This window comes from Hemiscyllium ocellatum, chromosome 12 (genome assembly GCF_020745735.1).
Source record: "Hemiscyllium ocellatum isolate sHemOce1 chromosome 12, sHemOce1.pat.X.cur, whole genome shotgun sequence".
Classification (NCBI taxonomy): domain Eukaryota; kingdom Metazoa; phylum Chordata; class Chondrichthyes; order Orectolobiformes; family Hemiscylliidae; genus Hemiscyllium; species Hemiscyllium ocellatum.
In genome coordinates this window covers 11,472,803-11,488,037 of record NC_083412.1, presented here as the reverse complement: position 1 = coordinate 11,488,037, position 15,235 = coordinate 11,472,803, and the positions used below count along the sequence as shown (strand labels likewise).

General features: G+C 47.4%; 1 protein-coding gene across 11 annotated transcripts in view; it reads right to left on the bottom strand.

The window, feature by feature from the left end:
- phldb2b (pleckstrin homology-like domain, family B, member 2b) overlaps positions 1–15,235 on the bottom strand; it is a 261,470-nt gene that overhangs the window by 121,825 nt on the left and 124,410 nt on the right. For 9 of the 11 annotated variants that reach the window (XM_060833320.1, XM_060833318.1, XM_060833319.1 and 6 more), the window contains 3 exons: positions 10,240–10,329; positions 6,236–6,352; positions 1,721–1,861 (listed from right to left, as the gene is read on the bottom strand). In XM_060833320.1, coding sequence (XP_060689303.1) covers positions 1,721–1,861; positions 6,236–6,352; positions 10,240–10,329 — 348 coding nt within the window. The remainder of the gene's footprint in view (positions 1–1,720; positions 1,862–6,235; positions 6,353–10,239; positions 10,330–15,235) is intronic. The other 2 variants (XM_060833321.1, XM_060833322.1) reach the window with 2 other exon arrangements.

Here is a 15,235-nt window from a genome sequence, read left to right as displayed (position 1 = left end):
GTGCTCGCCCCAAATCATAGGATATTACTTCGTCCAATGATCACGTTCTAAGATGCAACAGAAAACAGTTCTTTAAACCAAATAAACTGTGGAAGACAACATTTGGAGTTTAAATATTGAGTTACTGGACTGGGATACATTGGGCGTCGTATCTACTATGTAGTGAGGGAGAATTCCAAGGCAATTTTGCCCAGAGACATGCTTTTCATTGACTTTTCAATCAGGGCCATTGTTGTTGGCTTAGGTGAGATCAGAACAATAACAACTTCTTTAGCTCTTGATCAGGTGGCTACAGCAACAAAAGCAGAACTTGCTGGAAAAGCTCAACCGATCTGGCCGCATCTGTGAAGGGAAGCCATTTTGGGTCCGGTGACTCTTCCTCAGGACAGGTGGCTACAGCCCTGTGTGTAGTCAATACAACAGAAATATGCAGCCTTTGAAGAGAACTCATGTATGTATTGTCTCTCTCTCTCTCTCGCTCTCTCGCTCTCTCTCGCTCTCTCTCTCTCTCTCTCTCCCCCTCTCCCCCTCCCCTAAAGGTAAAGCCCTGGTAGCCAGCTCCTCTCCCTCACCTTTCTCTGTAGTTTGCCCTCTTTGCAAAACTTCTGTTGACAGAAGAAAACCACCTTCAGAGACACTGACAGGGCAAATCATCAACCAGCAAATTAAAAACCAAGGATTGGTACCCTAGCTCATTAGTGAAGAACTGGAAAGGATTGAAAGAAAGCTGACAGAAATCATCTGTGATCTGGACTGTGCTTCTCAGACTTCTTAGTCCGAAGGTTAGTGGCCACTCTGGGAATACTGGGGTTCGACTTCCAGCAAGGAGTTGTGACAGAGCCGTAACAGGTAAACCAAAACGGTTTACAGGTCTTCTTCCCAACCTCTCCGCCCCCACCCCCTCTCCGGCCTATCACCCTCACTTTAACCTCTTTCCACCTATCGTATTCCTAACGCCCCTCCCTCAAGTCCCTCCTCCCTGCCTTTTATCTTAGTCTGCTTGGCACACCCTCCTCATTCCTGAAGAAGGGCTTATGCCCGAAACGACGATTCTCCTGCTCCTTGGATGCTGCCTGACCTGCTGCGCTTTTCCAGCAACACATTTTTAAGCTCTGATCTCTGGCATCTGCAGTCCTCACTTTCTCCTATAAGCACATAGCAGCAAACTGTGCAACCACATCCTGAGAACTGGGCAAGAACTTGATCTGGTCACATCATATGTCTGCCAAAACACTATCCCAATGTGTAAAGATAATGTGTGTAAATATGTGTTTGCTATTTCTGATCTGTACTCTAGTACACGCTTCTCATGGGAGAAATTCGATGCCCTGAAGGGCGGATGTTGTGATATTGCATGCATCTACAATCAGACAGCCAAGTGATGACATTAGTGTGGCACATGCCAACTGATATTACTGAATAAAGGTATTAGCGCCATCTTGAATGGCTCCTGTTACGCTCCATAATCCATCAGGAGAGTCAGTTAGTCAACTAATTTGTTCTCATCCTACACCAATATCTGTGATCGAGCAACTCAATACAATTCTATGAATAAATCTTCGGATATTTGCTCTCAGTAAGAACCCAGTCTCAGGGTTCATGTTACCAGAGGAAACATCACAGCTCGAGAGAAGGGATCATGCTGGAGACTATCGATGTGATTGAGCTTACACATGGACAGTGCCCTACTTGTTAGCAGTTATTCCATTCATAGACTGACCTTAGGGGTTGAACTGTGACCCAGAGTTGCGCTACTGTACTTAGATGCAGTAGTTGAGCCTATTTTTTTCCTTGGCACAGTGTCACTGACGTATAAACCTTCTTTTTGCTGTTTCCTCCTGTCCTCCAGCGTCCGGCAGTTCTTTTGAAATGAAAGATAATATGTTCAAGCTCACAGCAAACAGAACATTGCCTAAAAAACTATCCTGTCTGCATCACATTCACTTCCTGGGTCAGCTCCGAGGCCACACCCTTGTTAAAGGTGACACTACGCTTAATAAAAAGTCTACCATTTGGTAAAGCCCAAGCAAGATTCCCTATGTGCAGTTGATAAACAGTTGGCTAGTTCTCAGCCGGTTTATTTCTTCCTAAAATGGTTGGGTGAAAAATGTTTGAAAAGAGAATAGCCAGATACAGGTGGAAGGATAAAACGTAAGGGCCAAAAAAAAAGGTTAAAAGCAAATTGCAATATCTGAGGCCTTTGTCAAAATATACAATTGTACAGAGGACTCATTTTTACAAAACAAAATCTCTGTATTTATCCTGTTCCTATTATAACCATGAGATGGGGATAGGGTCCTCGAGGCTGAGGGATTTGAAGAGTGGCTGCTCTAATGTGGGAGATAGAGGACCAGGCTGCACCCAAGCCCCTGAACGTACAAGCAATTAGCGAATCGATTTTAGAGACGGCTCAGGGAATACGTATTTGCCAGGACACCAGGTGAATGTCCCATTTAAAAGACAACATCTTTTGTCACCTCTGAACTGGACTGAAATGTCACCCTTGACTGCGTGATCTACCTTGGGAGTGGGACTTGAATCCATAAGTAGTTGAACTCATAGTCAGAGTGTTTACACTGATGACCAGAGGCAAGGGAAAACTTAAATGGATGTACTATTGAAAAATGGCACAGTCTCATTCTGAACATATTTCCCTGTATTAAAAAAAACAGCAGTCACCTTCTGTCTTCCAGTCTCAAAAATGATGGGGAAATTTGCTAAAAGATGCTGCTGTCCTGCATTTGCAAATGTCAAAAGTTTGCAATATGTTTGTTGCTGCTAGATTCAAAGGCCCATAACTGACCCTCTAGGGATGGAGCCATGGGTAAGTTGGACAAGCTAATCATCAAGGTTTCCATAGACTGCACCTTCCAAAGTCATGACCACTACCTCTGAAAGGATAAGAGCAGCAGATACATGGAACACCACCACCTGCAAGATCCACCCCAAGCCAGTCATTATCCTGACTCACAAATACGTCGCCATTCCTGGGTCAAACTTCTGGAATCCTGCCCATCAAGGCATCACGTGTCTACCTAGAGCAGGCTGCAGCAGCATCACCATCATCTTCTCAAGGACAACTAGGAGGGGGCAATAAATACTGGCCCAGAGATCAACACACACACACACAATAGATAATATTACTACTTCATAAATGAGTTACTGAAAATGGAAAATGAGCCCTTCAAAACCAAAATGGAACCCTTGAAAATCAAAAGCCCTTGAGAATCTCAAAAAACAGCCCTAAAAATTAAATACCTTGCAATCTATGAAACAAACTTTGTACATCATGTCTGTTCAGAAGGGATAGCAGGCAAGGTGTGGAGTTCCCACTATTCTGTGGACTCAAGCAGCCAGAGAGACCCACAGTGCACAGCGGCTGGAGCATTATGGATTGGCCTAAGGTTTCTTGTGACAGTCATTGGTGCCCTTCCATCAAAACGGCAGGCTCTGTGGGTGAGTTCCTGAGATCTTGCTGCCTCCATCCCTCACAAGTTGCAGGAGAGGGAGGTGATGGTGAGTTGTCACACACTGCAGTCTCAGTGAATTTTGTCTCCAGGGAGACCAATCAAAGGGACAGCTCTGGGGGTTGGTGCAGCTGTGCAATATCAGGGAGAGGTGAGAGTTCAATCGCATACCTGACACGGTCCTGACTGTGAGGGGGTCAGGAAGTGAACCAGTCAGCGGACAGTGGTCCACCATTGGGGTATTGATGTGAATCCTTCACCTTTTGTGCAGTGGCATGAAGCCAAGCTGGACCCCGGTGAAGCAGTCTCCTCTGTGGTGATTAAAGTTAATACGATAGGTGTGAAGGTGATTGATTTTGTGAAGGCACATCTTCAGAGACAAAGAATTGCCTCCTCAATTGCTGAGTTGAAGGTGATTTGCCTCCCCATCCCTTCAGTCCGGAGAGGGGTCAGTCTTTGGGAATACGGGATGCATCATTTCCATTCATCCACCAGTTTGTCCTGGACCCTGTTTGGCCACACAGGACTCCTAGCTGGTCATGAAACTGTTTAACAAGGACCACCATGCTATTCACCAGATGGGGCTGTCACAGGAAACTTGTGAGACATTTGCTCTTTCCCCCATAATTTGGTCCACAGGATGTCGGCTGATGGATCTTCTTCAGAAAAGGTGCTCCTTATGGGGGTGTGGAGATGGTAGGTGAGTTGGACAAGTCAGTACGGAATGGGGAATTTTAACCAGTCAGTCAATTGGCAGATGTGTGGGGAATTGGTGCTATTGAGAACAGGAAGTGATGTTATTGAGAACAGGAAGTGATGTCATTGAGGACCTCAATAGGAGAGGTAGACAGAATTGGATTTGCTGAACAGCCTGAACTGCTGGTTTACTGAAAAGATCTTTTTAAGAAGTTAATAGTCAACATTAGATTCACCTTCAATTAAAACTAAAGATTGTTTTAATCCAAATTGACAGATTTGAGGGAGGATCAATGATTTGCAGTCAGTGCGAGAAAAGAGGCAGAGTGAGAGAGGGATGGAGTGAGGAGGGGGGATAAAATGAGAGGGGTAAGAAATAATGTAAGAGGGGGTGGGAAGAGTAAGATTGAAGACAGACAGAGGGAGGGAGTGTCAGATTTGGAGAGAGCAAGAGAGAAGGGAGAAAGATAGAGTGAAAAAAAAGGAAAAGGTGAGGAATAGAGGGAGGCAGAGACAGGGGGAATGAGAGAGAGAGCAAGGGAGAATGGACAGAGAGGGACAAAAGAGAGAAATGAGAGAGGGAGAGTGCAAGGGAGTGACAGAGAGATAGAGACAGACAGACAGACAGAAAGAAGAGTGAGGCAGTGTGTCGGGATCGAAGGAAGGATGTAGAATGAATGGAGAATCACACTGTATTAGCAGGTGACAGATGCAGACTGGAGAAGCCATAAGTACCCCCTGTAACACGAACCCTTTTTCAGTTTTACACAGTCTACAGCAAGCAAACAGCTACCAGAGCGAGAGCAGAAGGAGAGAAGTTACCTGTTTCCGCCTGCTATGTTTTTTAGCTGGAAGAGGAGGAGGAGAAGGAAGTGTAGGAGGAAGAGTAGGAGGAGCAACAGCATCGAGACAAGGTACCACACCGTCAGACCAATGCACCGCCAGCGATTTCGGCTCACGCTGGGATGACTGCTGAGAAGGGGAGGCATTTCCAATGCAGGGAGGCGATGGCTTTGAGAGCTAAACCAATGGAAGCAAGTTAGAAAGACTGAGGATAGAGAAAGGCAGAGTCAGTTCGACACTCACTGTCTACGAGCACCAATCTGCATGCAAACGTATGGAGAAGGCAACCTGGGTGTTTGGGAAGGGGTGGAGGAGTGAAAACTAGTAAAGCCCATCCGTGTTCCGTAAATAACTATCTAGTAAATAGCCCTGAGGTCAGAAATGGAGTGAGGGGGGGGGGTGGCCCAGCATCTTAAGAGAAGACAGATATGGGGTATTTTGTTTCCACTACTGCCTCAGGAACACTGAATGCTGCAATCAATGGAGCAGTGATGGTGGGAGCTCCCTACTAACCACCATAATGTGCTCAGGTACCCTGAGCGTGTGCAAGACCCAGTTGGGAATCCAAATGCCATGCAAGCTGCCCACCGCCCTAATGTCCCGGACCCCAAAACAGTTTCCAACCCAACCGCAGAGTCGCCAGGCCAAGTGACCATGTGGGGTGGCATGCAAATAAATCAGGCCCAGCCTCTCCCCTCTGCCACGTCACAGCCAACTCCCGATTGGGACCTTGAGCAAAACCAAACCACAGCAAGATCCCGGGTGGCTGAGAGCAGGAAGTGGAGTGGGCCACTCTGGAATTAAAACTGATCCTGCAATGGACTCAGTAGAACTCCATCTTCCAGCTCAACAATAGGGGTGGCCATTTTTTCAATGGCCTGCAGCTGTTCCTTGAATAAATACCACTCCGCACCGAGAAATATCTGACTGGGAATGGGACCTTGACTTCAGGCAAATGAGTTTAATCAGGAGCCAGGTTCTGAACTGACAGCACTGGCTGGTTTTTGTTGGGGGGGGCAGAAATCATTATTTCAGGCAGACATCGGGGCACCTAAACCGGAGAGCCTGACCTATACTGTAGTGACGTTTGTTAGATTATTTAAGACCATGTCATAGCCACGTTTCCACACAAACTCACTCTCTCTCTCCACCTGCCACAGATTCAAGTCGGCCATTTGCTGAAACCTAGCTCAAGCTGACCAAGCTCCTGGTGGTGTTGCCATGGTTACCTGCTGGGGGCTGGGCTCCTCGGTGCCTGCCTCAGGAGCCGCGGCGACAGTGTCGGGGGGAACAGCGGTCTTTGAGCTGCTATACAACTGGTTAATCTGGTTCACAGTCACATAGTCCTGGGGAGAAAGAGGCAGGAGTGGAGGGAGAAAGGTCAAAAGCAGAAAGCTGGATGGTGAACAGCAGCACTGGAGTAAAGAACAGGAAACTGCAACATGGATTCATAGTGAACAGCAAGAAAGGACAGTAAAACAGACACTGACCGAGAAGGACAGAAGAGCTGAGTTGCACTGTGCTTGTGTTGAGAGTTGGTAACAGCAGTAACAGATGGCATACTTGCCAGCCACTGCATTGGCATCTGCAGACATCATGCCTTCTGCCGAAACCCACTTGAAACAAGCTTCTATCGTGGTCTGAACCCACCTCCACGGCCACTCCCCGCCGCCCAGCTCCCCCCACCCAAGTTCCTGAGGGAACAGTCAGTATTTCTCAAGGTGAATTGTCTCTATTCGTGCAGTGGGAGATTCTAACCGAGTGGGAGCGACACAGGATTGGGTGGACCAGGAGTGTTCTGGTCAGGTTTACATCCCACCCAATAGCGCTCTCTACACATTTTAAAAGTAGTGCTGCAGTTAAGTCTGTTAGAAACTTGTAAAAGAATACAGCCAGCATAGATTTAAAGTGATCTACAAAACAAGGATGATGTGAGAAAAATAAACAGGTCCACTCAGTGAGTGGTTAGGGTCTGGAATGCACGACCTGGGGATGTGGTGGAAGAAGATCCATTTGAGACATTCAAGAGAACACGGGATGATTAATTGGATAAAAATATTCCGCAAGGGTATGGGGAAAAGCTGGTGCAGGCATGATGGGCCGAATGGCCTTCTTCTGCGCAATAAGACTTTGTGATTCTGTGAGAAATGGAATTAGTTTTTACGGTCACCATCACTTCTGACGATTTCTGTGATTGCAAACTGAGTCTAAATTCCACCAGCTGCCATGTAGGAATTTGAATCAGTATCCCCAGAGAACCAGCCTAACCTCTGGGTTATGAGCCCACTGACATTCCCATGACAGCATTGTCTCGCCTGATGCATGGTAATGTCAGTCGAAATTAGCAGCCCAATAACCTTCCAAACTGCCTCACGTTGATGCATTGCCAGCACCACCTACTGCACTGAATGAAGCAACCACTCTTAACCAGCCCAAAAGAAATTCCCTGAAAGGGAAAGCATGACCCAGTCTTATGGTCCCTATTCCTGAGTTCTAACTGAATTAGAGAGGAGTAATTCTATGGAAAGGTACCTCCATGTCACCCAGTTGGAGGGTGGACGTTTACTATTAAAACCTTTTGCGCTGAATATATGATTTCAAAGCTGTCACAACTCCAAGACGTCGTGGCAACACAACTCAAGATGTACCGGGAGATCAGGGTGATCCATCCCATCCATTGTAATCCCCATCGGGAAGATGGGAGGGAGAGGGGAACACCTCAGACCTTTTCCTGGAGCTGTGCAGGACATTGGTGAGACCACATCCTAAGGTATACTCTGCACAAATTTAGTCCCCTTGTTTGAAAAAAAAAATTCTGCTTTACAAGTATCTCTGAGAAGATTCAGTCAACTTGTTCCTGAGAGGAGGAGTTTATCTTACGAAGCAAGATTGAACAAATTTGCCATGTAGTCTACGGAGCTTAGAACAATGAAAGATAATTTTATTGAAACATATATGACCTTGAGAGGACTTGGATGCTTCCTCTTATCGGGGAGATTAAATCTCGGGGACATTGTTTAAGAGTAAGTGGTGTTCCTTTTAAGGCAGAGATGAGCAGAATGTTTTTTTCAAGAGGGTTGCTTGTCTATGGAATTGCTTTCCCCATAAGGTGGTGAAGGATGAGCCTGTCAGTTTATTCAATGGTGAGTAGATACATTTTTGACAGGAGGGGAGTCAAGAATCATCGTGGGCAGTCAGGAATGTGCAGCTGAAACCACAACCAGATCAGTCAGGATTTAGCTCGAGGGACTGAATGGCCTACTTATGTTCCTGACTGAGAGACTTCAATCTCAGGATAACCACTGAAACAAGTGTTTACAAGATGGGGGGATGCTACAGATAACCAAATGGCAGAGAAATACGATGGCCACATGGAAATAGAAGAACTCCTATCGATAACAGCAGGTTCAGTTGCTCGATTGACATCCATATTGCAGCTCTGAAACAATGGAGGACATAAATACATGAAGAAAACTGAAACACCCTCTGTGGACCCTGGTTCAAATCCCACCACGACAGCTAGTACACTCTGAATTCAATTAGGAATTAAAAGTGATGGTGACACTGACAATGACTGTTGTAAAAAAAACCCATCAGATTAACTCATGTCCTTTAGGGAGGGCAATCTGCTGTCCTTATCTGGTCTGGCCTATATGTGACTGCAGACCAAAAATAATGCGGTTGAAACTTAACTGCCCTCTGAAATGGTTGAGGAAGTTCCTGAGTTAGAGGGTAATTAGAAAGTGCAATAAATATTGGCTTTGGCAATGACACCCAAATCCCGTAAAAGAATCAAAGAAAATAAATGAGAGATGGCAGCACAGGATTCAGCCATTAATTTTTTCACAACAAAACTAGTCAGTTCTAAGTGGAATGAGAGAACTATGAGCCAGCTCTGCTAATCCTGGGAATGAAATCCGAGTTACCAAAGGAGAGTCAGCAAGGTCCTCCCTTTCTCTCCCTTTTCCTCCCCCGCTATCCTGCTCACAGCTCACCCGAGCTAATGGAAAGTATTCCCTCAGCCAGGTGGGTAACCTCACTTCTCTCTCACTCATTGCCAAGAACAGATCAGCAATTAGACTGCACTGCCCCACTTCCTGATGCTACACCCGACACCACGCTAGTGCACAAATCCCCAACTACCCCGCTTCCCCTGAAACCCCTTTCCTCATCAATTCTCCGCAACCCCTTTCTGCACTCTCTTCAAAACCACTGCAGGAGAGTGGAAGACTGACAGTTCAAATCTCCTGCTACCTTCACCAGGAACTAACTCCAGTTTAAAGTTCCCCTGGTCCCTCCTAAAGCTAAAAGGTATCATCCTCTCCTTTTTATTTTTGAATGTTAGTTCCTCACAATGCAGGTTCCAGGGACCTGATGTGAGAATCGAAGAACTAAAAAGAATCGAGAGACAGATTAGCATGGATGATCCCGACTCCAAGAACTGCTGGCACTCCAGTGAGTGTGAAACCACGTGAAAGCAGGAGTCACTATGAAATGTACAATCAGGCAATGGGAGTCACAGTTGAGTGCCCAGTTACAATGGAGTGACTGGGGAGCACCCTGCATGGTAACAGGAGTGAGAACCATTCAAATTGGCAAGGGATGATGCCTCACAGACAATGCTAGCTGTTTCTGGGCAAGGCCACGATTAGAGTGGTGCTGGAAAAGAACAGCAGGATTCCTGATGAAGGGCTTTGCCCGAAATGTCAATTTTTCCTGCTCCTCGGATGCTGCCTGACCTTCTGTGCTTTTCCAACACCACTCTGATCTCAACTCTGGTTTCCAGCATCTGCAGTCCGCACTTTCGCCTCGTCCATTTGGCCACGATGAGTTAAGGACAATTCTGGCAAATTACAATGGCCTTCTGACCCAACAAATGGATGCTTCCAAACAGATCAGTGTGTGTGTGTGAGGAGCTTTACTGGACAAAGGTGGGTTGGTTGGCCGTGTTGAGAAGAGAAATTGCCGCTCTTGAGCGACGAGAGTTGGATCTCAGGAATGTTTGTAACCCAATGTCTGGCATCTCACACTGACTACTCTGTGAAACCTGGGCAAGTCATGTGGACAAAACACTACATCACATTTAAAAGGAATAGCAAATGCTGGAGATCACAGCAGGTCAGGCAGTGGGTCATGGAGAGAAAGCAAGTAAACATTTCGAGTGCTGGATGACACTTCCGTTCAGATTCCAGCATCTGCTCGTCTGGTAAAAAAATTGGAAATGTATAATTACCTCCTTAAACGTGTTCGGATTTACAGGGAGGCCTGCTCCTCCAGTACTGTCGTAATACACCTTCTCGATACTCATCAGGTTTTCCTTCTCCTACAGGGAAGACAACAGGTTTTTGATTCACTTTTAGCCAACTGGGGTTGTCTGAACTTACATGACCCACCTTCACTGTGTGAGAATTGAAGATCCGTGTTCAAGAAGCTGTAACCTGGGAAGAAGGTGAGGCCATTCAGCCCCTCCAGCCAGTACTGCTATTCAATCTGATATATATACAAGTCAACTCCACTGGCTGCATCTTCCTGGTGGGGCTGACCCTGTCCCGTAAGTAAAGGGTTAATTCTCCAGTAATGTGGTCAGCCTCCACTGGGAGTGACATAAGAGGTCACACGACAGCAGAGTGTGGGGACAGAATGTATGAATGCAGAGCCTGTGGTAAGCTCAATCGTGCAAATGCTTGTCAGGATATTAAACAAAAAGGCAATCTTCCCAGCAGCAGAGACTTTGGCAGTGTCTCTAGATCCTGACCACAGACAACCTTTTCTAAGAACCCCACCATAACAATGACTACCATGGAAGCAGATCCATCCATCAACGGTCCAAATAATTTCCAGGATCCACTTTTTTGTGGAGATATCCAGATTTCCAACCCCTTTCATGTGAAGGAGTACTCCCTGACACGACCCCTGAATGATCTCACTCTCACCTTAAGTTTCGCTCCCCTACCCGGCCTCCCCCTGCTAGAGGCAATAGTTTGTCTCCAACTCCCCTACAAAATCCTTCCATCCTTTAAGTACCACATTTAAATCAACCCCTTACAAGCTACGAAGAAGACACGTTTAGACAATCTGCTTTCCTGGTCCCCACTTGGTGAAAGATTGACTGTCATTCTGCAGGAAGGGAGTTTGGAGCCAAGCGCAGCTGCTGTTTTAATCCCAGTGACTGGAAGCAAAAGCTTCATCCTGTAACCTGAGCCTCTTGTTGACTCCGACACTCTCACACTCGGCTGCTGAAGGGAGATACTGAGCCCTGGCAAACACGCACTGTCGGCCGCATGCTAGGAATTCAATCACCGACCACCAGCATCTGAACACAAGCATTCCGGTGTAATCCCACCCAACATCACCGAGACAACTCGGAGTCGTTAGCATCCTTCAGTCACACTGTGGGAACTGCCTCAATCAGCCCCTGAGGCAAAGTCCAGTGCCACGCGTGGGAACAATTTCAGGCAACTATGAATGCTCAATTCTCCGCAGCATTTACGATTCCTTGTTAAACTGAGAAAAAGGGCCTGAGCATAGTTAACTGCAGAGGTGAAAGGGCAAGAGGAGGGAGCATAGCACAGGCAATTGCAGAGGTGAAAGGGTAGGGACTGAGCAGAAAAGTGAAAGGACAAGGACCATGATGCAATGTCGGAGATTTAACCCATCTTGATCACAGAGAAGGACTTCAAAATAACAACTCAAAATTTAATACATTCTAGGAAAACTACCCTCATTCCCTCGACCTACCTGATGTGCCCAATTCATACTATTTCCCAGTTATATTTTACTTGTTTCCATGAATTATTTTCACATTCCTGCCTTTATGACCCTTGCAGTACTAGGAAGTCTGCAGCATCATGGCCGTTTTATTTGTAGTGTGCAGCCAGTTTCTTCAGGAGTGCAGATCCTTATGTACTATTTTGCAGAGTCACGTGTGTAAACCAATTACTGGGAGAAGGGTTTGGGAGAGGAAAAGTAAGCTGATAACGCAAGAGGATTTGACAGCATTAGAGGACAGCTATTTGAACAACGAGACACAGAGTGAGACAGTGTACTAACAGAATAACAGCAGTAAGGAAGGCGAAAGGGAATAAAGGGTAAATAGTCAAAATTAATGACTGTTTACTTGAATTCACATGGTATTTGGAACAAAAGAAATGAACTAATGGCACAAGTACAACTAATCTGAACTTGCAGTCATTAGGAGACATGTTTACAAGGATATCGAACAGGCATAAAGGAAAGGACAGTGGGGTGGCTTTGTTAGTACAGGATGAAATAGTACAATAGCAACAAATGATGTTGGATCACATGACACAATCTATTTGCATGGAGGCTAAAAATAACAAGGTCAGTGGTAAGAGTGATAGACAAACCCCTCAGAGTAGCTGCTCTGGAGGACAAGCAGTAAACTAGGAGATAAATGAGATTGTGTAAAAACAACAAAATAATACTTAGGGGTAATGTTAATCTTCATGTCGACTGGGAAAGTCAGATTAACAAGGGGAGCCATGAAGAACAATTCAAAGAGTATATTCAGCACAGTTCCCGAGAACAATACGTTGTTTTTACTGACCCACTGACTGCGGGCACATCCCATCACTAACCAACTGACCCACTGACTGCGGGCACACGCCATCACTAACCAACTGACCCACTGACTGCGGGCACACCCCATCACTAACCAACTGACCCACTGACTGCGGGCACACCCCATCACTAACCAACTGACCCAGTGACTCTGGGCACATCCCATCACTAACCAACTGACCCACTGACTGCGGGCACACCCCATCACTAACCAACTGACCCAGTGACTCTGGGCACATCCCATCACTAACCAACTGACCCACTGACTGCGGGCACACGCCATCACTAACCAACTGACCCGGTGACTGTGGGCACACCCCATCACTAACCAACTGACCCAGTGACTGCGGGCACAACTCACCACTAACCAACTGACCCAGTGACTGCGGGCACAACTCACCACTAACCAACTGACCCAGTGACTGTGGGCACACCCCATCACTAACCAACTGATCCAGTGACTGCGGGCACAACTCACCACTAACCAACTGACCCAGTGACTGTGGGCACACCCCATCACTAACCAACTGACCCAGTGACTGCGGGCACAACTCACCACTAACCAACTGACCCAGTGACTGTGGGCACACCCCATCACTAACCAACTGACCCAGTGACTCTGGGCACACCCCATCACTAACCAACTAACCCCCTGACTCTGGGCACACCCCATCACTAACCAACCATTTCCCTCACTGACCCTCCGGAATGTGGCCTACCCCCCTCATTGATCGTCTGACTGTGGCCAATCGCTCTCACTGACCAACAGAATTGGAGCCTCTCCCCACCCTGATTCCTGGCTGTGTCTTCTCCAGCCTCCACAGGGATAAGGTTGTGAATGTAACAGCTAATAATGGTTGTTCTTGTGGGCAGCGTCTCTCCGTATCAGCCCAGGAGCTCCAGGTTCAGGTCCCAACCCGAGGTCTGATGGCTCAGTGTGGTCACACAGCAATGTAAACCAGGTGTCATCTACCTCGGACACCCTGACTGCAGGCAGGAACAGCAGGAGCATTTATGGTCAGCCCTACAATTGGGAGAAATCAGGGTGGGGATCACAGCGCTGTGGATTCAGGACCTGTCCCGGGGTGGGGATCACAGCGCTGCGGATTCAGGACCTGTCCCGGAGTGGATATCACAGCACTGTGGATTCAGGATCTGCCCAGGAGTGGTGATCACAGCACTGTGGATTCAGGACCTGTCCCAGGATGGGGATCACAGCGCTGTGGATTATGATTAGATTAGATTCCCCACAGTGCAGAAATAGGCCGTTTGGCCCAACAAGTCCACACTGACCCTGCGCAGAGTAACCCACCCAGACCCATTTCCTTCTCATAAATGCATCTAGCACTACGGGCAATTTAGCATGGCCAATTCACCTAGCCAGCACATCTTTGGACTGTGGGAGGAAACCAGAGCACCCGGAGAAAACCTAGACAGACACGGGGAGAATGTGCAAACTCCACACAGACAGTCACTCAAGGCTGGAATCAAACCTGGGACCCTGGTGCTGTGAGGCAGTAGTGCTAACCACTGAGCCACCATGCCGACAGTTTCAGGATCTGTCCTGCCCAGGGTGGAAACCACAGCCCTGTGGATTCAGGATCTGCCCCGGGGTGGACACCACAGGGTTGTGGATTCAGGATCTGTCCCGGGATGGGGATCACAGTGCTGTGGATTCAGGATCTGTCCTGCCCATCGTGGGGATCACAGCGCTGTGGATTCAGGATCTGTCCCAGGGTGGGGATCACAGCGCTGTGGATTCAGGATCTGTCCCAGGGTGGGAATCACAGCACTGTGGATTCAGGATCTGTCCCAGGGTGGGGATCACAGCACTGTGGATTCAGGATCTGTCCCAGGGTGGGGATCACAGCACTGTGGATTCAGGATCTGTCCAGGAATGGACACCACAGGGATGTGGATTCAGGATCTGTCCCGGGGTGGACACCACAGGGATGTGGATTCAGGATCTGTCCCGGGGTGGACACCACAGGGATGTGGATTCAGGATCTGTCCCGGGGTGGACACCACAGGGATGTGGATTCAGGTTCTGCCCTGTACTGTCCAGGGTAGGGATTGAGGCACTATGAGTGGGCCTTGCCTTTAGGGAGAGAGAGTTGAAGATGGGGCTGATCATTCATAGTTTCCCATGATCAAATATTGAAGCTGTTTACGAGGAGGGGATCTGGATAGGGCTAACGACACCATCATTCAGCAATTGATCAAGCAACATTCTTGGATTTAATAAAAATGACCAGAAGCTGGGATTCAGTCAGCTTGACCCTTTCCTCCCTGAATCCTCTCCTGGTCAGATTGTCCATGCTTCCACCCTCATGACTGTTTTGTAACTGCTCAACATCTTTTCTGAACTGATCTTTCTTTCATCCAATTCTCATCCCATCCTCAATCCCGTTTGTAACTGAATCACTCCTGGCCCCTCTCACTCCTAGCCTTTGCTCTCCCCACTGCAGCTCTTTCTCCTTAGCTGTCCAATTGAATTTAATGTCACCGGGCTAATACGGGTGGCACAGTGGTTAGCACTGCTACCTCACAGCACCAGGGTCCCAGGTTCAATCCCAGCCTCAGGCGACTGTCTGTGTGGAGTTTGCACATTCTCTCCGTGTCTGTGTGGGTTTTCTCCAGGTGCTCCG